Source organism: Fusarium flagelliforme (genome assembly GCF_020744385.1).
Source record: "Fusarium flagelliforme strain FIESC 12 MPI-CAGE-AA-0113 chromosome Unknown B0J16scaffold_4, whole genome shotgun sequence".
Lineage (NCBI taxonomy): Eukaryota > Fungi > Ascomycota > Sordariomycetes > Hypocreales > Nectriaceae > Fusarium > Fusarium flagelliforme.
Window position 1 is genome coordinate 4,442,777 of NW_025763506.1, and position 20,898 is coordinate 4,463,674.

Genomic DNA, 20,898 nt, shown 5'->3' on the forward strand with positions numbered 1-20,898 from the left:
CTTCTCATGAGCATCTCTTACATAACCAGCAACGTTTTGGCGCATATAGTCGACCGATATGTATACGTGCAAGATTCCCAGCCCTCACTTGAATTTAAATCCTAAAAGGCCAATCTGCGAGGTCTGTCATGACTTTCAGCTATTTACCAGCTCGTTTCAAGTCCAAGACCTGTCACCTACTTGTTATCGCTGCATTCTCCTCAGAGCAGTTTACGATAGACTGGAGGGGTCTCTGAAAGAGGAATACCCGGACTTTGATTTATCGAACAGCGGACCTGGTACGGATAAAGAGATCTCTCTTAGATTGTGGGACGATGGACGATGGGTGGCAAAGTACATGTGGTTCAGGAAGAAAAGCCCCGAAGCGAATACTGAACGTGTTGACCCTTTCTTTTACCGATATATCGATATCCGGTGCATAAATACAGTGAGTAGATTCTTCTTTCTGAGGATGTCGTCGCTGACCAACCAAGACGAGCAAAGACGATACGGCAGAGCTCAACAAGTTATTCCCCCTGGTGTGGTCACCAAAGTCTCAGGAAAGTCTTCAGTTCATCCAGGATCAGCTTCAAAAGTGTTCTTCAAAAGGCGTTTTTCATGGAACATGTCCTACCCCAAAGAGAACGAACTTACCAACGAGGATTATCCGGATAGACTCCGAAGGCGAGACGATACGTCTCATTGAGACCAATGACTCCAATGAAGGTGTTTATGCAGCCCTGAGCCACTGTTGGGGACCACCCGGCGTCCATCCCGTCCGAACTATAGGGGATACTATTTCCAAATACAAGGAGGCTACACCAGTCTCAGAGCTTACCGCCGTCTTCCAAGACGCCATTTGGCTTTGCAAACAACTCGACGTATACGATATATGGATAGACTCTCTGTGTATTATTCAAGACGACAGTCATGATTGGGTGACCGAGTCTTCCAAGATGGCTCAATATTACTCCAATGCCCGTTTCACTATCGCCGTTGAGAGGTCGTGGGATAGCAACACACACTTTCTTCGAGACGCGGAAGATAGATGGCAGCCCATGACTTATTCCACGACCGATCACGATGGACACCCCGTCAGATACACCATACGTGAGCATTACTCACATGAAGCTTACCTTGAAGGGCTTTCGAGCTATTTCAAACGCGGCAAAGAAATCCTCTTGAGTCGAGGCTGGGGTCTTCAAGAAGCCTTCCTTTCCACACGACTTATCCACTTCACTCCCTCCGACGTCATGTTGGAATGTAGAAGGACAAGGGGATACTTCGACGCGTATCACCGGCATGATTCACCAGGCCAGACCATACGCGAAAGATTAACCAGACTAGAAACCTGGCCTGCCTGGCTACTGAGCGAACCAGTACCTCCTGCCATAGTACTTAGTCGTCAAGTATCCATACACGAGATTTGGACTGCTCTTGTCAACGAATATACTCTTCGAACACTTTCTTTCCAAGAGGACAAATTACCAGCGTTTGGAGGTATTGCTTCTTACTTCACTCAATACTTCAGTGAGAAATATCTGGCGGGTATCTGGGAGGGTCAGATACATGTAGGCTTATGCTGGAAAGTGGTCGAGACGGGACAAACCGCTGTTCGTTCCCTCGCACTAGAAGAGCCAACTGCGCCGTCTTGGTCTTGGGCATGTTTGCCTGTTGGGGTTGGGGTAGAAGGGCGTGAAACCCCCATCGCGGACAATTTTAACCAAAATTCTCAGGTTATCATACACCAGGCTGAATGTCAGCTGTCATCGCCCAACGCACCGTTTGGAAGGGTATCTGGCGGGTACATACTTCTTGAGGCGCCGTTACATAAGGTACAGGTAGGCTGCGTCTGTTTATCGCCCAAGCACCCGGATTGGATTCAACATACCATGACATGGGAGTCGGACGCCGAGCTGCCCTTCGAACCAACCATTACCTTTCGACATGATACTCTCCTAGCTGTTCAAGATGGGAAAGTTACAAAGGCTTCCAGTGGCAGGCAACTGGAATATCTGACGGATGTGTCGTCGTTTCAAGGTACCGCTTGGGTGATTTTGTTAGTTGGATTGAAGGACGATGTAGAGGGACTGGTATTGGGACAAGTTGGAAATGGCCCTGTTTATCAACGGCTGGGACATGTGAGGATATCGGTCGCTCACAAGGAGATGAAGGCTCCCTCTCGAGCATTGATCCGGATTGTTTAAAAAGTAGAGCCATTGGTCAATCTATTAACCTTGTTCCTTGTTGTATGTACTGGAGTGATAAGCTTAATTAGGAGCTATCCACAAGACCATAAATGATCAACGAATCATATCATTTTCAGAAGGTTTTTAATTGTGCCTTGCATACAAATGCACTGTAATCTTAAAACAGGACCAGGCAATATGGATGAAAAGGGAAGTTCCTTCGTGCCTGGGTGGCGGAGCAAATCCAGGGGGTATCATTACGGGCCAATTATGGCTAGGCCCAGACTACTCTATCATTCTGTGACAAGGATTCGCCAATAAACAGGCCGCAGTGACTGACCTCAGTATAAGTTGGTGCTGTCGCCCAACACTAATTCAATAGTCAGCAAATATTCTTTTCCTGATTGCGACACAGAATGGCCACGCCCACATCCACAACCTCCAAGTTACTTGGCCCGACGACGGCATTCAAGCAACCAAGCGCCTGCGAGTCAAATTTTGTTGAAACAAGCGCCTTGTCAACCACTAATGGTACGACATACACTGTGCCAGTTCTTCAATCAACGGCCAAGTCATCATGCTATCCCCCTGCATGGGAGGATGCTGCACTCTCGAGTCATTACAAATTCTACCCGGCGGTATGCCCCAGCGGTTGGGTCTACTATTCCATTGGGACGAACTATGAAGGCATGTCCACAGCCTGGTGCTGCAACACGTATGTTTTGTTTTTGCGTATTCGTCCAGATTCCGGCTGATTGAGAAGCGGGTACGATTTATTAGAAGGCTACAAATCCCGCGACCTTTTTAATGGTGACATGTTCCGGAGGGGCTCCGTTTGTGGACGCTGGTCGCCGAACACTGGGAGCGCGCGATATGATACACCAGCCAGTGAATCTTTGGTGTTTCATAGAGCTTGGACTGTGTCATGGAACAAAACAGACACAGCGACACTGACACCGCAGCTTCCTACCCTGACCAACGGTATGAAGGTCCCAACGTGGACCCCCGGAGAAAAAATTCCTCACGGGAAGTACGATGACAAGGAACATGCCGCAAATCGCCCGTTCTTATCAATTATTGTGTCTGTAACTGTTATCAGCTTTGTTCTTATCGTGGCTTGCATTGGTCTTAAGTGCCGCAGGATGAAAGAAAGGAGAAAGAGGGTGATGGCTAAAGCTGCACAACAGGAGTCTTTATAAGAGCAGACGTGACCCAAGACGGCCTTCAATACCCTTCCTCCCTTCTCGTGTCTAATATCCAGTGCGATTGGCATCAGAATCTCCGGACTGTCCTCGCCGCTTACAATTGACCCGCTACGTCTCGTTGGAGATTCACAGAGTCTCCTGCACTTTCAAGGTCCCGCTTCTCGCCGTTCGCACTCTTGCCTGATAGACAGCTATCGCGAGGAGGGCGATATTAATACGTATTGATGGACCCATTAATACAGACGCGAATTCAGATGTAAAGAACGACGAGATCTTGACACGCCTGTGGATCGCAAGAGCAAAGAGACACCAGGCTATTATAAGATTATCAGCGCGTAGGGTCGATATGAGCCTCAACTCACCATTTTTATTCAGCAGATCACTCCTGTCGATTTACCCTTCCGGTCGGAGCAATAAAATGCCGACTCGGACAACAAATGATGGTCAGACTCCGTGAGTAAGCGGTCGGAATTTCCGGTAGCTAGATATCAGATCTCAAAGCGGAGCCAACCCCCCGGGGCTTTATCAGCACGGCATCAGAGAATAAAGACTTTACGGATATAAAACTTACCTCGAAACATGTATTTCTATCGGATAACTAGAGTCTCAATTTGATTATAATATCGACTTCATATCAAGCACAACACTTTTTCCCAACATTATGTCTGAGTCCAGCGCATCACCATATCTCACAGGCGGATTAAGACTTTTCTCCGTATTTTCTATCGTCACTGGTTCCGCCATCGTCCTTCGCGGTCATAAGCTTCTCATCCCAGCTGCAGAACGGGCCCTACTTGCAAAGCCCACGCTTTCCATACTCGATAATCAAGTCCGCTTTCTCGGAACAACATGGGCAGGATACGGTACCCTGTTGTGGTGGGCCACAAATGATCTGCGTGCAAGACAAGTTCCTCTTGCCCTGCTGGGAGCCATCCAGTTTGTTGCGGGTATTGCGCGCTTGAGCTCTGGATTGATGCTAGGCTGGGGTGCACCGAATCTCAAGGCTGCTACGGCTATAGAGCTTGTGATTCCGCCTTTGATCTATTTCTTCGGCTTCTGAAGAATCAAGAGCCACTGTCAGGGATCCGGGCTTTGTACGTTTGGGGGAAATCAATAACTCTGGCTCTTTCACTGTCACTGCCAGTTCGACTTTCGGATTTAGGGTGATTGAGCGCACAAGACATTATAATCTTTGAGATAGAATGGTAATATTTACATCACGCATTAGACTGCTTTTGACTGGGTTTATACAGATATTGAGTTTGATGTATCAGGTGTGCTAGAGACTTGCAGACCATGTAACTTCGGATTCCATAACGCAATCCACGCCATTAATTGCGGAATGCCAGGGTAGTCCCTTTCCAGTAATAATTTCTACATGCCGACAGAAACTTCCAAAAGCGCGTTGATAGAACGAATTTTACCCCATGTAGTACAATTAAGCATAAATAGCGCTTATTTCGTCATTGCGTTTCCGCAGTTTTCAGTGCTTTGCGGCTCCGAACGGCCAAAGACCGAGTTTCCTCTCCGCAATAGTTTACATCGCCTGTTATAAAAGGATTGAGATTACAGTTGATTCCGTCATGCAGTGTTCCATTTCTTCAAACCACTGAAGTCTCATCAAAATGGGTAATGAAATTAATGTCGTTGGCGAGGCTGACACGCCGTCGATTGAGTCTCCTACGAAAGGCAAGACAGTGACAAAGGAATACGCCGATGTGACTCTTCGTCTCATTGAAGAGCATGGAGATAGTGTTGAGCCTCTTTCTCCCGAACAAGAGAAAAGAGTCCGAAGAAAGTTGTACTTACGATTAGTGGGCCTACTCTCAACAATCAACATCATGCTCTTTGTTTGTTCTCCCCCTCGATATTATGCCCTTTCTATGGTAGCTGACGTATTGTCTTTTAATCCAGATTGATAAATCCACTCTGGGCTATGCAGCAATTCTTGGGCTTTTCGAAGAGACGGGCATTTCGCAAGCTCAGTACAATAACTTGAACACGATGTTCTACGTTGGTACGTTAGGTGTGTTCCTCATTTTGCATTATTTTGACTCGAATAGGATATCTGGCATTTTTGTGGCCGGGCCACTACCTCATGCAACGTCTACCCTTCAGCAAATTCATCGCGGGCATCATCTTCACCTGGTCTGTCGTCATCTTCCTCCACTGTGTCGCAACCCGGTATGCAGGACTCATCGTACTGCGACTTGCCTTGGGTGCAGCCGAAGGCGTGGTTGTTCCAGCGCTAGAAATGACCATTGGCATGTTCTTCAATCGAGCAGAGCAATCCTTTTTGCAACCCATTCTTTGGATTACTTGTCAAGGCGCACCGATTGTTACGGGTTTTATCGCTTATGGTCTCCTCTGGACTAGTGGGCCCGTTCTACCCTGGAAGCTGCTCCATGTTGTTACTGGCGCTATCACTTTCATCCTCTCCATCTGGGTCTGGTTCGATTACCCCAGTAACCCTGCTGAAGCTCGGTTCTTGACACTTCAAGAGAAGGTTCACGTCATCAAAAGGGTTCAGCAATCACAGCAAAGCTCAATTGAGCAAAAACAATTCAAGCGATCACAGTTCGTTGAGACGTTGAAAGATCCAGTGTCTTGGCTGTTCGCGCTGCAAGCCTTCACGCTCATGTACTGCAACAACCTCACCTATGGTCAAAAGAATCTTCTCGTCACATCTCTTGGTGTTAGTCCACTTGAATCCACTCTTGTCGCAGTCGCTGGAGGTGGCTTTGGCATCATCAACTGTGTTATCGCAGCATTTGCCCTTCGCAAATACCCCAAGAACTTTGCTTTACACTGCACCCTTTGGTGCTTGCCTGCTGTTGCCGGTGGTATAGGAATGGTGACAGTACCCTGGGACCGAACCATTGGTCTCCTTGCCTGCATGTTCTTGGCTGCCCATACCTACGGCGTTGCGTACATCATAGCTCTTGGGTGGACCAACTCTTCAGCTGCGGGCTATACAAAAAAGCTTACTAGGAATGTCATGTTTATGATTGGCTATAGTGCTGGAAACCTGGTATCACCCCAGATATGGGTTGCGTCAGCTAAACCAAGATTCTATGGAGCTTGGTCCTCGATGATTGTAGTCAGTTGGTTCGGAACGCCTGTTATCTTGTGGGTGATTCACTTCATCCTGGCTCGCAGGAACAAGATTCGAAAGCAGAGGATTGATGCGGTTGGTGAAAACGCTGGTTATCACTACGTCGAACAGCTTGACGAGAGCGGCCAATTAGTCAAGGTCAAGGTTGAAGTTGCTATGCTGGATTTGACGGATTTGGAGAACGAGGGCTTCATCTATCCATTGTAGGCCAGTCCATCACCGGCAACCAGCTGGCAATTAAGCACAAGCACAATCACTGGATTTCAGGCCGCCTTTGTACTTCATAATGTTATGCAAGCTTCCACAAAGCAGTTCTGCCTGCACTGTTCGTCAGTGATTAACAGTGGCCGTGAACTGTGGAATTGTGCTAGGCAGCAGCTAAGATTTATTATTTTTAGCCAAGCTTTTTGAAAGTCACGCCTTTCAACGCGACGCCTCAACATATCTTATTTTTTATCCTCCTCCGCAACAATACGAAGAAGTCTGCACAAGGCGTCGTGTCTCGTCAAGATGCTGGAGCGTCTCAAGCCCTGGTCTCCGGCCACGAGCGTCATGAACCATTCCAACTCAATCAAAATTGACGACTTACGCATCGCTTTCAAACGCACTATCCGTGTTCCGGATAACTATGCCAGCAACGAACTTCCCCCAGAGTTGGGCAACTTTCCCATCTTTAAGGTGGACGAATATGCCGACAAACTCCCAATCAGCATGGCACAGAAGGGTGGCGTGTTTCTCCCTATACACCGTAAGTCCAGGCTCCTGTGGTCCAAGATTCCAGCGCTGACTTCTTTTGTTTTGTTTAGAGAGGGAAGCCTTGTGGTCGACTTTATGTCGATAAACCGCTATGCGATCAAGATCTCCGTCGGCGGCATCAACGTCATTTCTGGCGAACCAGCCGTCCCAAACGCTGCCTCTACTCTTCGTCGTCGCAACCTCATCGAACAAGGCAAATCTGTTCAGGACTACGTCGTGGTTGGAAACAATGGCCAATATTGGCTCGATGGCCTTGTGGTAGAGCCGGGAAAGGTCCGCCAATTCGTCGCCATGCCTATCGGGACAGGCCACTCGGTTAAAGCTCAGATGACGGGTCAAGAAGCGACTGCAGGAATTCACTTCGAAGTCACTCGACTTGATTTAAAGCCTCGCGTGATAGAGCTTCCTGAGATAAATCACGACAACAAGATCAATTTCACAATGAAGTTACTGACTGGAAAGCACATCCCACTTGTGGCCTCACATGACACCTCTGTTGAGGGATTGAAATACCTCATCGAGCTCCGGGAGGGAATACCTATTGATCAGCAACGTCTGGTATGCGAAGGCCGTGAGCTTGAAGGTAATTGGCAATTTCTACACGACCCACCTGTTCTTTTTTTTATATACTGACTGGGTGTAGATGGCAAAACACTGCAGTCGTATAACATCGCTGATGTAAGTTACATTCGCTGTTCCTGACGACATTAATATCAGACTCTAACCATATCATTACCTCACAGCGATCCGTGGTCCATGTGGCTTTACGTCTACGAGGTGGTTGGCTGCCACCGAAAGTAGAGATGAGCATAGCTGCTGGGGGATTGATCAACCAAGGCATAGTCAAACTCCCCCGAGGTGACTACCAGAAGACCTTCCCTGTGACCTTCAACGTTCAGATCCTCAACAGCACTAGCTTCCAGCATGTTACCGGCAAAACGCCCCCTCAATCTCCCATCTCCGCTGAGACCTACGCCGACGCCGGATATCCTTTCTTCTCGATGTACGAAGAGCCAATAACGACCATCTCCGGCGACTTCGAGGGTCTCAAGTCTGTCGCTCAAGTTGACGAAGTGAATGAGGAATCAATGCCTGCCGATATGCCCGTCGTCAAGATTGGCGCGGTCGGTTTGCTAAACCCACGTGGCTCGAAACAAGAGCTGGAGCTAGAGTGGGAGGTGAAGGAGAGGCTTGGGGAAATGAGAACTTTATTCTGAGTCGGGAACCATGCACAAGGCTAGTCTTTAGATCGCTGTGTTATGTAGACCATCCTCAGGGTGTCAGAAGAATTGACCGCCGAAACCTAAGAGACAAAAGACTTTGGTCACCTTATGCCGGCTTAGGCTAGCATTTGGGCTACTTTATTTCTGCAACCTGAGGCTTAGAGGACACCTAGACTATCTACCAAAGCCCCTACGCTGTTTTACATTCCGTCTCGCGTGGGTTCATGGTAGAATAATTCACCTCCGCCGTGACCAAAGACGAAACACTCGTATGCTCGCCAGCAGGATACTTCTCAGCCGTATACCGATCAAGCTGCTTCTCATTAGCCAACATCCATCGTTCACCAGTGCACAACTTACCCATCGAACCACAAATAACCACCCAGCAAGCGCCGTGCTCACACAAAGCATACCAATGTATCCATTCCTCCAATAAGGCGCATCATCGGCCGGAAACAGCACAATACCCCAAAACGTCCACAACAACCCATCACTAGCCGTCATCGAAGCAAGCGTCACACTTCGGGCAGCGTCATCTGCTGTTCTGGCGAGGATGTTGCTTGCCCAGCCGTACAAGAGCGGGTTGATACCGTATGCTGATGCTGAGAGGTACAAGGCTGTGAGGTTGCCTGCGACGGTCATGTTGGGAATTAGAAGAACGATGCTGCAGATGATTTGGATTGCGCAGAGGATGAAGCCGAGGGATAAGCGCCGGTTGTAGCGGTCCATGAAGAATGATACTGATAGTTCGGCGACGATGCCCACCGCGTGGGTTGGGATGGGGAGGGTGTTGACTTCAGATTGGGTGAAGCCGTCGATATCTTTGCGGAACTTTAGATAGAGAAGCATGAGACCCTGGACAACGTAAGACTGCAGTGCCGCCCCGAGAACGGCAAAGACACAACAGATATACCTGCTCAATTAGTCACAATACACAAATTAGAAGCATGATACTTACAGTAGAGGATTTCCCATAACCCTCTTGACAAGACTCCAAGCCTGAATACTATGACCATCCTCCCTCTTCGGCGGCAGTCGATCCAAAGCTAACTGTCTCTCCTTCTCATTCAAGTACGGCGCATCAGTATACTCGGGTACATCAGGGAAGAAAAAGAATCCGAACACAGCAACGGGAAGTGTGATGATTCCATCGATCAAGAATACCCATTGCCAGCCTGCAAGACCGGCGTGACCTTCCATGGATTCGTGGATGGCTGCCATCATTGCTCCGGCGAACATCTTGCCTATTTGGCCTGCTACTGTGAACATGGCTGTACGCTTGGCAATTTCGTTGGATTTGCTGCAGTTGAGTTAGCACAGCATATGAATTTGTGGAGGAGTATACTTACTACCATGATCCCATTATATAGATGGATCCAGCATAAGTACTAGCTTCAGCCAATCCCATGAGGAACCTAACGGCGCAGAGTTGAGAATATGTCTTGCAAGCTGCACTGGCCATAGTTAGACCAGCCCATACAACCACCAAAGAGGAGAGCCATATTCTCGGTCTGACTTTGTGGATAATTATGGCGCTTGGTATTTGTCCTACCAGCATCCTATACTTCGTCAGTTTGTTTGGTTCCTGGCTGAGGTTGATACGTACCCTGCTGAGGCCATCGAGAGTAAAACATTGTACTGATTGCCACTTAGGTCAAGCGCTTCTTTCAGACCAGCTACCTATTTCACGTTTAGTTAAACATTCTCAAAGCTCATTCGTCAACTTACGTATGCATTTGCGAAGGCTTGTCTATCTGTATCCCGAGTCAGAACGCCACTCAACTTGGAGTTACCAGTTGGGGACATACCAAGATGATTAAAGAAGAAGCTGAAGCAACAAAACGTCTACCAAGTTAGTCACAATCCCATCAAACCCAGTCCAAACCCACAAGAATAAAGAAATCTTGACAAAATTAGCACCACAAACCCAAAGCCAAGATCAGTGACATACCAAGTTTTCGTATCAACTTCCTCTCCTCTTTACTCGTATCGCCCCAAAGATAATCGCTCACTACCTAAAATCAGCAAGACCTCTTCTTCAAAATATGGATAATACTCACTTTTTCTTCGCTTCGGGTCTTTGCAAGGTTTGCAGAAGAGATAAAATGTGCGCGTTAGATTTTGATCATAGATACCTCATGTTAATAATCCCGCGACTTCTATTGGACCGTTTGCCGGCTGTGGAGGAAACCATCAAGGTGCGCGGGTGATTGGTTGTAGGGATTAAGACCCTGAGATAAGAGTAAATTTGTGATAACAGCTCATAAACATGTTTGCTGCGAAATGAATTGTGATCTTGTTCTGTGTATTTGATCTATAGTTTAGAAGACAAGAAAAACGTCTAGTACATCTCAATGCCCAACAGCCGCTAGGCTCGACCATGTTCCCAAACGATCAATTCTTAGCCAGAAGCTGGGAAAGTCAGTATCGCTTCCTCTCCACAACCCTGCATAAAGCAAAGTATGTAGTGAGAAAAGGTGTCGTCAAAAGACAACGGTTTTCAACAGCCATAAACCGAAGAAAGAATGGCATCTAGAAATCTGGTTAGTAAAATGCAGTGCTCGTCACTTCGTCGTCACTCCGAAAAGAAAGGTTAGTCGTCACTGCAAATAGACGGTTAGTAGATAAAGTCGAAATGATAAATCGGGTTCCAATTCTAGGCCACTGAGCCAGCCCCCTCATGGAATGTGATGTGCGCCAGAAAAACAAATGATATCCGCCCAACTTCCTTCCATGTCATGACGGGGCGTTACTATACATATGCAGAGAAAAGCAATACTAGACGACTACTGTGGAATGGTAAGGTGCCCTGACCGGGACCTGTCTTTCCACAACTACCCCATATCTACCACCTTCCATCCATGCAACCAGAACTCCAGAATATACAGCACAATTGGGTATTTAGCAGGGACCGATGTGCTGCTCGTGCACATGACGAATAAACTCGCGTTGCATTCTAAAAGACGAGTAGTCGCCCTGGAGAATCACCTCAAGAATATTACCCTTGTTGGGGTTACGAGCGATGTCACTCATCCTGTCACGCAGAAGTTCGAAGGCCTCTCTGAAGCGGGCCAAGATGGCCGGTGTGTTGGCTGAGCCGCCTGAGATGTCGTTGGCCGGGTTATTGGGGTCGATGATGGAGAGACGATCGTAGTTCTTGTACGTCAAGCTGTTGACATGAGACTGTGAAAGGTTAGCATGAGACATGATAGGCGGGGGTGAACGGGGCGAACATACTTTGCGAATGTATCCGACTGGTCTGGTAAGAGAAATGGCGTTCTTCTCGTGGTGGAAATCGTAGCCGTAAAGCTCAAAGAACTCGAGAAGCATCTCGCCGAGATGATGTTCTGGAATAAGACTTCGACTCTGGACCTGTGGCATAAGCTGTAACATGCTGACGACCAAGCAAATAACTGAGAAGCCACCGATACCACCATTCACGGGTTCATTCAATCCACGCATGAGAAGGAAGTGCTTAATCACAGTCACGAGGATAGGCATAGCAGGATACTGATCCTTCCACTGCAGAAAGGTATCAATGGCGCCGACACCACCCAAGTTCTCAAACGAGACATCGACCTTGAGACCGGTCTGCTTGTCGACAAACTTGACCAACGGGATTCTAGCGTGGGCGATAACCTCGATAGAATGCTGTTCGGCTACTTGTTGCGACACCAGGAACTTCTGGAACTTATACAACCAGCTCTTGGCGGAGAGGTACGTCGGGGGACCGCCGCGCATGAAACTAGCTGAGCAGACGACCAGGTCCATGTCCGCGGTGGGGAGGTAGAGGCCTGACATGAAGGAACCGAAGGGGTGTACTTGGGCGCTGGCGAAGTTTCGGCCGTCGCGTCGCATCGCCTTACGAAGGTTTTCGACGAGGTTGTCGCGGATGCGCTGTTCGAAGTCGCGGGGTCGGACGTATTCGTAAAAGTCCATGATCTCTTTGTGTAGGCTGCAGAAGTTAGCATTCATTCAATGACGAGAAGCAGGACGCGGGGAAGAAGATAACGTACCGAAATCCCATGTTAGTAGTAGCCGAATGATCATACATATCCCAAGGACAGGGATCTTCCTTGACCTTCGGTGCCCAGCTGGGTAATAATGAGCCCTTGGACGGCTTTGTGGTGGCCTTCTTCAATTGTCCATAATCCGGCGGCTTGATAACGTCATCGGCCGTTCGTTTGCGCGAGCCAAGAGCGTCATTGGCCGCTCTACGAGCCTCCTGCGCTTCGTTAACGGCCGTCCGCGGCTTGTCGAGATCGGCTCGAGGACCAGAGGGCGCGTTCGGGGGAGGCGGCGGTGGTGGTGCAATAGTAGGAGGGGGCTCACGAGGTGGTGGTGGTGGCGCTTCTTGTTCTTCCTCGCTCTCTTCATCTTCTGTAAGGTCGAAGGAGATGAAGTCTTCAGCTTCGGTCGTAGCGGGAGCTTTGTTCTTCTTCTCTGCCTCAACACGCGCCTTTCGGATGAACTGTACCATATCCATCTTCTTTCGCGTAGTCTCATCCGGGCAAGGAAGGGCTGTGTAGGGGTCGGGGTTAGACCACTTGGGCGCGGCATCACCAGATGCGTCATCCTTGGCGACTCTGGCACGCTTCTTGGAAGGACCCTCGGTCTCAGATGAATCAGAGATGTCCATCTCAAGCTCATCATCATCGGACATTTCGTCTAGATCGCGGAACTTGGCGACACCATCCTCACCTAATCGCTCCTCGGGCAAATTCTGTGTCGCGCCGGAAACCAGTGCGCGCTCGGAGGGGTGAGGCGGGGGTTGCCATCTCCTTCCTCCTCTGCCCCGACCTCGGCCTCTACCACCATCGCGACGCGGACCTCTTCTATCAGACGGCGGACCACGATAATCGCCAGGGAATTCAGGCATTCCAGAAGGCTTATCCATTCGAAACGTGAAATCACCCTGTGGTACACGCGGACGATACGAGTCGCCTCCACCGAATCGAAAGTCATCGCGAGGCGGCGGCGGTCGGGGTGGGAGATCATGTCTATCGCCAGGTCGATATGAGTCCGAGTCTCGATAACGATCTTTGTTATCATTCCTTGGGCGCGAGTTGCCCCGCGGCTTGTTAGATCTGTTGCGCATCTTGAGGGTTCTTTGTCGCTATTAATGCGGCTTTTGTGTGGTGTAGGAAGCGATGATGTCGCGTAGAAAAAAAGAACCTTTTGCGATCCATTTCCTTGACGCTAAACCACGTTGGGATACACTAGATCTACGTAGTATGGTTAGTCAGCGTGGTGCGTCACTGAATTTTGGTGAGCTTTGGAGAATGTAATGATGAGAAGAAGAATAAATGACACGAGGAGGAATGACTGCGTATCTATAGTTGTTGAGTCTTAATAACTTAATTTTTAAATAACCACGCGTACAACAATTTCTGTGCGCTGCCTGATGTTTATTGCTAACTCAAAATAAAGCTCTGAATCACAGCTCTAAGCTTTGCTTGCACCCTCTGAATCAATTGCCACCACCTCAATCTCAACCTTCATTTCAGGTACTCCCAATTGCGCAACACCAAGCTGTGTCCAAATGGGCTTGTGGTTAGGCATCCACTTCTTGTAATTCTCGCTCATTCTTTGGCCAACTTCGGGAGTGATCTGAGTGTGGTATGAATTGACGCGATAGACCTGCTCCCAGCCCTTTCCACCGCTCGCCTTGAGGGCCTTTTCGACGTTGTAGAAGGCCTGGTCAATTTGCTCGAGGTCGGACTCTGGGAATGAGAGTTCTCCGTCTTTGAGAGACCAGCCGCCTGATTTTTGGTTAGCACTTGAAGTAGAGCAGAATTTGTTGCGTTTGGACTTACCCTGGCCGCTGATCTCAATACGATCGCCGACACGGACAGCTTGGCTGTAGCCGAGTAGGTTGGTGAGGGCCTCGCCCTCGCCTTCGTAAGAGGAATATGTGAGATGAGACATGTTTGGAAGGTTGATCGATTAAATTTTGTGTATTCAAGGTGAGTTTTGTTCTTTAGAATAAAGGGTAATGACTGTCCTAGAACGAGAATCATCCTTCATTTATAGGCCTCGACTGAGATGCCATCACCGACGTAAGACTTGCATGCTCACACTGCAAGTACAACGCCAAGCATAACGTTATTATAACGTTACTCGGGGATTCCCTGCAATTCTCTCCAGTTCCTACCGATTTTGGCCATCATCAATTATTCTTGATGAAGCGTCGAGTATTACACTCAAGCACTAGATCCTGCCGACCCGCTGGTAACGCCAAGACGGCTCAACCCAGAGACGGATCTGACAAATGCTGTAGGCATGGACAAACCCAAATGCCCGTCACATCCTAGACCAATCGGGGATCGGCATAATTATGCTTAAATAGCCCGGCTCTCTCATCTTCTCCGCCTTGATGCTTACATGGTCTTGCTGAGTCAACGATGCAAAGTCAGCGCTGATTTCACCCTTTCACTAATCACATGGCCTGCTAAGGTTTTCTCGTTTGGGTTCTCGAGACTATCGGCCTATTAGGCGTCGCACATGGTCGAATCATAGATCAGATGTGTCTTAGGTCGATAGCCCAGTGTCTAGTTGGTATAAGGTTTGAAGCATTGTTTTTAACCCTCAAAGCTGCAGTCAAAAAAACAAGACACTGGTTTTGATAGCTCACCCTTCGTGGGTTGCTTCCAATTTCGGTCTCCATCAAACAAGGCGCCGGACAACTAAGCATAAAAGAGTAGAGTTAATTAAGATCCATCAGCCTCTCCGCACAAAATGGGAAACCCAGGGCTCCTCTCAGATCTAAATCTCTTCATCGGATCTTATAGCCGAAAGCTTACTTCTGCCTCTCCGTCGCGGAACGGAACTTGACGACACCAAGTTTCTCCCAGGTCTGTGAGCATGGAGTTAAAGCCTCACGTTGACCGACACTTGCGCATTTGTCTTTCCCATAGCCTCGTGGCTCATAAAGATGGGATTCTAGACCTGGGTCTCATAACTTCCGATTCGTTAAGGAAGTGATGCAACCTTCAGCAACCGAAGTCCCAACTCTCTTTAGTTAGTTGCTTGCTTAGCCAGACGTTAGTTCTCAGCCCTAACGTTAGCTCCTCAAGGCGGTTTCTTTTCTTACTTGGATGGGAGAATCCAGAGATAGGATATGTTATTGTTGACCGATATTTGAAGATAAAGTTTCGATACGGATAATACGGCATTGTGGTCTTACCGAACCTTTCCATTTTGATCCTGGTCATTGAAGTTGCTGTAGTATGATTGGTTATATCATTGCGATTGAAAAAGGCTGAGTTGAGAAATTGGCACATCAACAATTCGATATCTTACTTTTCGTATACCTCATACAACCTTATCCGACTTCCAGATAAACATGGTGACATGGAGGTTAGTTCAGACATTTAGCTTTCCAATCAGTTTTCCACACTCCCGGTACTGCCATAATCTTTGCTGAAAGATGCAGATGTTTGCACATATACAACTGATAATGCCGGTTTTTTTCTACTGCAGCGACAACCTGGCACTCGAATCTTCACCTCACTTGTCCGAAAGCTATGTTTGCCGAATGGGCCTCGGGCCTCGACTCTCGGAAACCGCTCTACTGCAAGCACAGGAGACAGCTTTGCTGCAAGCGCGGAGCATGTGACAATTAAAAAAAACTAGGTTCGATCAATTTAGATCATGCAAATAATTTATCCGCTTGCTACTTTTTCTTCAAAAAAGCAGAGCAGAAAAAGAAAACAACGAACGATAAAAAGCAAATTACATCACAGAAGATCAGGCATATGTGGCGACTGACTTATCGTATTTTTTTCAATGTGACACTACCTCATACTTTTATGCTCTACATTCCTCAAATATTCCCAACGGTCAATTGTCTCTCAAAAGCCATGCCTCATACATGAGTGTGACGCCGAAACAACCTACTCGCACAGCCGCATGCATCAGTGGCTAGTTTCATTTGCCTAGTCTATGTACATCCAATACAAATTCAGAATATTAATGGAATGGAACGCCCTTTTTGGCTAAGACATCCAACGTTCCCAAGCTTCTGGTCAAGCTAAGAAACCTTCACTGCGGCTAAGGCTGGCTCACCGTCTGCACCTCTGATGTAAACTTTACACACCAATTGCGCCCGAGCTGAAGATCCCACTAGATTTCCCATTCAAGCCATTGAAGTTGACCCATTTCGCAATGACATCTCGTTATCTGCACCTGAAACGATGCGGACTACCTACTCCGTAGATGCAGCCTTTACAGCCCTGCTCGCTCGGACTACCCAGCCAACCAGTCGCAAGCCAAGGCACATTATCGCTCCCCCACCAGAATAAGAAAGTCTAAGGGGGTTCGTATAATTTTACGCATTTCTTTTTCTTGAGAGACTACTCGTCGTAACTTATATCGGAGCGTTCGTCTTGTCATTTTGAAGTGGTGTCGCAGATCTTTTTGTTCCCAATCCCACCATGGATGTCAAAACACCAAGACCTGGCGTCTCACCCATGTCTTTTGACATAAAGGACACAAAAACACAGAAATTCCTTCTGATACAATGCTTTGTTATATTATCGTTTTCATTTCATACGGCGACTCTGCTCTATTTACCGAAGCTGAAAGACCGACTGATATCATCTCATCGACATGTCATCATCACGACGCCGACGCCAGCTCTGGTTGCTCAAGTCAACACCACATCCACCTTTCCTTCAACCATACCTTCGACAGACATACACGACCATGTCAGTTCCGCAGCCATGTTATGCGGCGACGTCTGGCTCGCCCTAAGTCTCATGGCCGGCACCGACGCATTCTGGGTTGTAGCAACATTCAACCACACCCTGATGAAGAACTGGCACTACTTTATCAGTCTGCGCATGATGGCACTGGCTTCGATCATATCTTTTTGTCTGTACATACCCTCAAATTGGGGAAAGTCGACTTTGGGTTACTTGTTCGCTCTATTACTGTCTTGCACGACGTATTGGCTATTCAATCATACGCTATCTCGGCTGCATCGACAACCTTCGAGTACGACTACCAATGCCCACTTTGGGTCGATTCAGCAGTACAGCGATAAGATGAGTCGCTTATCTTTCGGATGGGGTCGTGCGATACATGTTTCCGCGGTCATCTGTTCTGTTCCTGGTGTTCTTAGTATGGTCATGCCTTCGGGTTGGGTGACTATTATTCCACTAGTCTCTATCCCGTTTGAGGTATGTCCCAATCTCATCCATAACTTGAAGTTGAAGGTACTGACTTATGCAACCAGTCGATTCTACTGGCCAAATGGAAGCTGGGCAGAAGTCCAGAATTCATCCTCAGCGGCGGCGTCTTCATCCACGCCGTATGCTTCACACACTGGGGTCTCTCTCAAGTGTCTTCAAGCCCACGTCTAACCCTCCCACCATGGGCCTTCCTAGCTTTGGTGATCTCAGGACGACTCATTCTCGATTTACATCTTCAATCCTCCTCACTCCGATATCCCGAGTTTCTCTGGGTTCGAGAACATGTTCTTCTTTCAACTAAAAGTCTTTTGAGAATTTGTGCTCTTTCTCTGTTAGCGGAGCATTGTGGGTTACCTGTGGTTTCTTATTGCAAGTTGATCATCATACCCGTGTTTTACTCCATCAGCTTATTAGGTGTGGCGACGCCGGCGGCGTATAGCATTGTTACGAAGAAAGTTAAAAGTTAATAGATAGTATGATAATGATTGAACATAGACACATTCTCATGAGCCTTGGCATGGATTTTATAAGTGGATTCTCTGAATCGTCATCCTAGTATTGTCAACCGCGCCCTTGCCAGCGGGGCTATAAATCTTACGCTCTGGTAATGCTTCTGTTCTCAACCTACTCTATTCTTTGGAATAATCTTATTCTTTCTTTGTAAAGGACACTATGGCAGAACAAAACTGGAAACCCAAAGCCATCGTCTTCGACCTCCTCACAGGTCTTCTCAACTCATGGGACATATGGGACGCATCAACCCCCTCCAAATCCCACGAAGAAGGCGGCCGCTGGCGCCAACGCTATCTTGAAATCACATACGGCACGGGTACTTATGTACCCTACGAAGACCTAGTCAGACAAGCTGCAGCAGAAGTCGGTCTTCCCGACTCTGCCCCGGAAGCCCTCCTCAAGAACTGGTCAACCATTCAACCTTGGGACGAAGTGCCCTCCGTCCTCCAAGCTCTTAGATCACAGGGCTATAAGCTAGGAGTTATAACCAACTGTTCTAAAGAAAATGGCCATATCGCAATTAATGGTGTGGAGAAGAAAGCAAGTGCCGGGTATGAGCAGCCTTTTACGTTTGATGTGGCCATCACTGCCGAAGAGAGCGGTTTCTACAAACCTCTCAAGGAAGCTTATCATGCCATCCTGCCTCGCTTGGGAGTAGAGGCTAAGGATGTCTTGTTTGTGGCAGGAAGCGCTGGAGATGTTGAGGGCGCGACTAATGCGGGTATGAAGGTTGTCTGGCATAACAAGATTGGGTTGACGAAGAGAGGTAATGCGACTCCATTGAGAGAGGGCAGGACGTTGGACGATGCTCTGAAGGGGTTCCTGTAGGCGGGCGTCAGGGTATCAGAAGAATCGGCCCCCCAAAAACATAAGAGACGAAATAGCCTGATCACATTATGGCGAGTTTAGACAAGTACTTAGGCTACTTTATTTTGGCGCCCCAAGCCTCGGAGGACAATTCTTCTCTTACCCACCTGGCGGGGTATACAGTCAGATAATATGTTAGGCTGTTACTATAGTCCTTATCCAATGCTGTGACATACTGGTGTTCAAATTATAGCTTTGCTTTCGCAGACTGTGTGTTAAGAACCTCCTTCGCAAGCTCCATAACCTCATCAGCAACACCCCAAGACAGCTCATAACCACGTCCTCCGGCTCCATAAGCGTGAACAACATGTTTGACTCCCCAAGTCGTCTCCTTCTTTTCCGTCTCAACCCTCATACCTCCCTCGCGAGCTGGTCGTCTTCCAACGACATCCTTGATGACCTTCAGTGACCCAACATCTTGTTGGTGGTTACATGCTTGAGGGATGATGGATTGCGCAGCTTTTAGCAGCTGAGAGCGTGTCTCCTCCGAAGGTTCGAGATCCCAGTTACCTATCTCCTTAGTGCCGCCGACAACTGTACCACCGTTGAATGATCTGGGAATGATGAAGCTCCATGTTCCGTCTTTCTTTTGTGTTGTGATCGTCTTGTCAGCAGCAGTGAGGTTTGTCAACACAGTTTGACCTAGCCATTGTTAGCCATTGCGAACATCCTGAGTCTCATAACATACCTCTGATAGGGAAGGACTTTGCGTCGCCGAATCCCATCCCGCTTGCATTAACCACAAGCTTCACATTCGGCGCGAGAATAAAAGCTTCCCATTCACTCTTCAACTCCCGCTGAACAGTCTTTCCACCCTGAACAATAAATTTCCGAAGCAAATTCGCGCAGTATAGAGGTGCATTGATACAATACGTCTCGTACTGGTACCCGAGCTTCACATCCTCAGGCAATTCTCTTGGGTCAAACCTGCGGTATCCCGGCAATCCCGTCTCTTCTGTAAAGCTGTGCACATCTTGTTTAATGTACTCGACTGGTGGATCCTCAAGGTACTCAATTCCCGGAAGGCGACGAACACCAACACCAGGTTCACTCTTCTCAAGCTCAGCGACAGTAGTCTTTAGCCATTTAGCTTCACGACGAAGTTGGGGTGTTGAGGCGGGGATAGGTCGGACGTGAGCGCCTGCCCACATGGATGCATAATCGGCTGAATGAGAGATTGGAGCGCCTGGAATTGAAGTCGGCCATTCTTTTGCGGCGAGAAGGACTGATGTTGATGGGGAGTCTTTTGTTAATTCTTGGATTTTGAGGGCGCTGGTAAGGCCGATGATTCCAGCGCTAAAGAAGGTAACGTTAGCTCACAGTATTGGAGCGACAGGTGGCACGTACCCGATCACCACGATGGTGGACTCCGAAGTCTGGGGTGAGCTAAAAGACATTATGCAAGCCTGGGGAATATTCTGGGGAAGTAAGTGTATGAGAGATGGGTCGTGTTAGTTCGCGGTGGAAAGGGAGTAAGCCTTGGGGCCTGGGTGTCTGTCTTCACTGCAAAAGTAGCGCGGGGCAGGGGCGCGTCTTTGTAATAGAGGGTGATGGGGACCACGAGAGACGGAATTAATACGATACGCGTATTCAGACTCATTCGGTATGACATGAAGAAGACTGGTCCGGCCAAGTACTTTATTAAAATGCATGATCACTGGCGAATTGATAAACTGATAAACTGATCACACCGCGCCCTCCGAGATCGGCATTCAGCTGCTAACGTTGACAACAGTTACCGGATCAATCGCTAACAGTGTAGTGATATCCGACAACGCCAGAGAAAAGGAATGACAAGAGTCCATTGATATTTGGTAAAAGGGCATCACGCGAAACGCTTAAGGTACCTCTAAGTCA

General features: G+C 48.1%; 11 protein-coding genes across 11 annotated transcripts; 7 read left to right on the forward strand and 4 right to left on the reverse strand.

The window, feature by feature from the left end:
• Positions 1-8: 8 nt before the first annotated feature.
• On the forward strand, positions 9-2,291 carry B0J16DRAFT_145920 (heterokaryon incompatibility protein-domain-containing protein). The gene is made up of 2 exons (XM_046121968.1): positions 9-427; positions 474-2,291. Exons 1-2 carry the CDS (start codon positions 59-61, stop codon positions 2,184-2,186), a joined length of 2,082 nt encoding a protein of 693 aa, XP_045983666.1. The 5' UTR covers positions 9-58; the 3' UTR covers positions 2,187-2,291.
• A 296-nt stretch (positions 2,292-2,587) lies between these two features.
• On the forward strand, positions 2,588-3,476 carry B0J16DRAFT_343132 (uncharacterized protein). The gene is made up of 2 exons (XM_046127978.1): positions 2,588-2,883; positions 2,932-3,476. Exons 1-2 carry the CDS (start codon positions 2,858-2,860, stop codon positions 3,365-3,367), a joined length of 462 nt encoding a protein of 153 aa, XP_045983667.1. The 5' UTR covers positions 2,588-2,857; the 3' UTR covers positions 3,368-3,476.
• Positions 3,477-3,962: 486 nt separating this feature from the next.
• On the forward strand, positions 3,963-4,433 carry B0J16DRAFT_415322 (uncharacterized protein; the record flags this gene model as incomplete). The annotated part of the gene is made up of 1 exon (XM_046133516.1): positions 3,963-4,433. Exon 1 carries the CDS (start codon positions 4,035-4,037, stop codon positions 4,431-4,433), a length of 399 nt encoding a protein of 132 aa, XP_045983668.1. The 5' UTR covers positions 3,963-4,034.
• Positions 4,434-4,955: 522 nt separating this feature from the next.
• Positions 4,956-6,916, forward strand: B0J16DRAFT_287935 (major facilitator superfamily domain-containing protein). The gene is made up of 4 exons (XM_046124148.1): positions 4,956-5,223; positions 5,288-5,390; positions 5,437-5,641; positions 5,750-6,916. The coding sequence occupies exons 1-4, from the start codon at positions 4,999-5,001 to the stop codon at positions 6,693-6,695; spliced, it is 1,479 nt and encodes a 492-aa protein (XP_045983669.1). The 5' UTR covers positions 4,956-4,998; the 3' UTR covers positions 6,696-6,916.
• A 53-nt stretch (positions 6,917-6,969) lies between these two features.
• On the forward strand, positions 6,970-8,605 carry B0J16DRAFT_372763 (uncharacterized protein). Its single transcript, XM_046130489.1, has 4 exons — positions 6,970-7,236; positions 7,297-7,827; positions 7,888-7,922; positions 7,988-8,605. Exons 1-4 carry the CDS (start codon positions 6,999-7,001, stop codon positions 8,459-8,461), a joined length of 1,278 nt encoding a protein of 425 aa, XP_045983670.1. The 5' UTR covers positions 6,970-6,998; the 3' UTR covers positions 8,462-8,605.
• Positions 8,462-10,551, reverse strand: B0J16DRAFT_343138 (major facilitator superfamily domain-containing protein). The gene is made up of 10 exons (XM_046127979.1): positions 10,528-10,551; positions 10,419-10,478; positions 10,357-10,370; positions 10,276-10,312; positions 10,196-10,221; positions 10,074-10,147; positions 9,817-10,026; positions 9,426-9,767; positions 8,828-9,380; positions 8,462-8,780 (listed from the first exon to the last, which is right to left on the reverse strand). Coding segments are annotated over exons 1-10 (1,440 nt in total). The 5' UTR covers positions 10,529-10,551; the 3' UTR covers positions 8,462-8,657.
• Positions 10,552-11,098: 547 nt separating this feature from the next.
• B0J16DRAFT_363113 (uncharacterized protein) lies at positions 11,099-13,638 on the reverse strand. The gene is made up of 3 exons (XM_046129843.1): positions 12,484-13,638; positions 11,705-12,422; positions 11,099-11,650 (listed from the first exon to the last, which is right to left on the reverse strand). Exons 1-3 carry the CDS (start codon positions 13,563-13,565, stop codon positions 11,369-11,371), a joined length of 2,082 nt encoding a protein of 693 aa, XP_045983672.1. The 5' UTR covers positions 13,566-13,638; the 3' UTR covers positions 11,099-11,368.
• Positions 13,639-13,809: 171 nt separating this feature from the next.
• On the reverse strand, positions 13,810-14,723 carry B0J16DRAFT_372766 (Endoribonuclease L-PSP/chorismate mutase-like protein). Its single transcript, XM_046130490.1, has 2 exons — positions 14,284-14,723; positions 13,810-14,229 (listed from the first exon to the last, which is right to left on the reverse strand). Exons 1-2 carry the CDS (start codon positions 14,393-14,395, stop codon positions 13,913-13,915), a joined length of 429 nt encoding a protein of 142 aa, XP_045983673.1. The 5' UTR covers positions 14,396-14,723; the 3' UTR covers positions 13,810-13,912.
• A 2,028-nt stretch (positions 14,724-16,751) lies between these two features.
• Positions 16,752-18,039, forward strand: B0J16DRAFT_372767 (uncharacterized protein; the record flags this gene model as incomplete). The annotated part of the gene is made up of 3 exons (XM_046130491.1): positions 16,752-17,649; positions 17,706-17,780; positions 17,998-18,039. The coding sequence occupies exons 1-3, from the start codon at positions 16,903-16,905 to the stop codon at positions 18,037-18,039; spliced, it is 864 nt and encodes a 287-aa protein (XP_045983674.1). The 5' UTR covers positions 16,752-16,902.
• Positions 18,040-18,305: 266 nt separating this feature from the next.
• On the forward strand, positions 18,306-19,167 carry B0J16DRAFT_343149 (HAD-like domain-containing protein). The gene has a single exon (XM_046127980.1). The coding sequence runs from the start codon at positions 18,334-18,336 to the stop codon at positions 19,000-19,002; it is 669 nt and encodes a 222-aa protein (XP_045983675.1). The 5' UTR covers positions 18,306-18,333; the 3' UTR covers positions 19,003-19,167.
• Positions 19,116-20,662, reverse strand: B0J16DRAFT_146016 (FAD dependent oxidoreductase). The gene is made up of 3 exons (XM_046121970.1): positions 20,389-20,662; positions 19,730-20,337; positions 19,116-19,683 (listed from the first exon to the last, which is right to left on the reverse strand). Exons 1-3 carry the CDS (start codon positions 20,436-20,438, stop codon positions 19,229-19,231), a joined length of 1,113 nt encoding a protein of 370 aa, XP_045983676.1. The 5' UTR covers positions 20,439-20,662; the 3' UTR covers positions 19,116-19,228.
• Between the last annotated feature and the right edge of the window lie 236 nt (positions 20,663-20,898).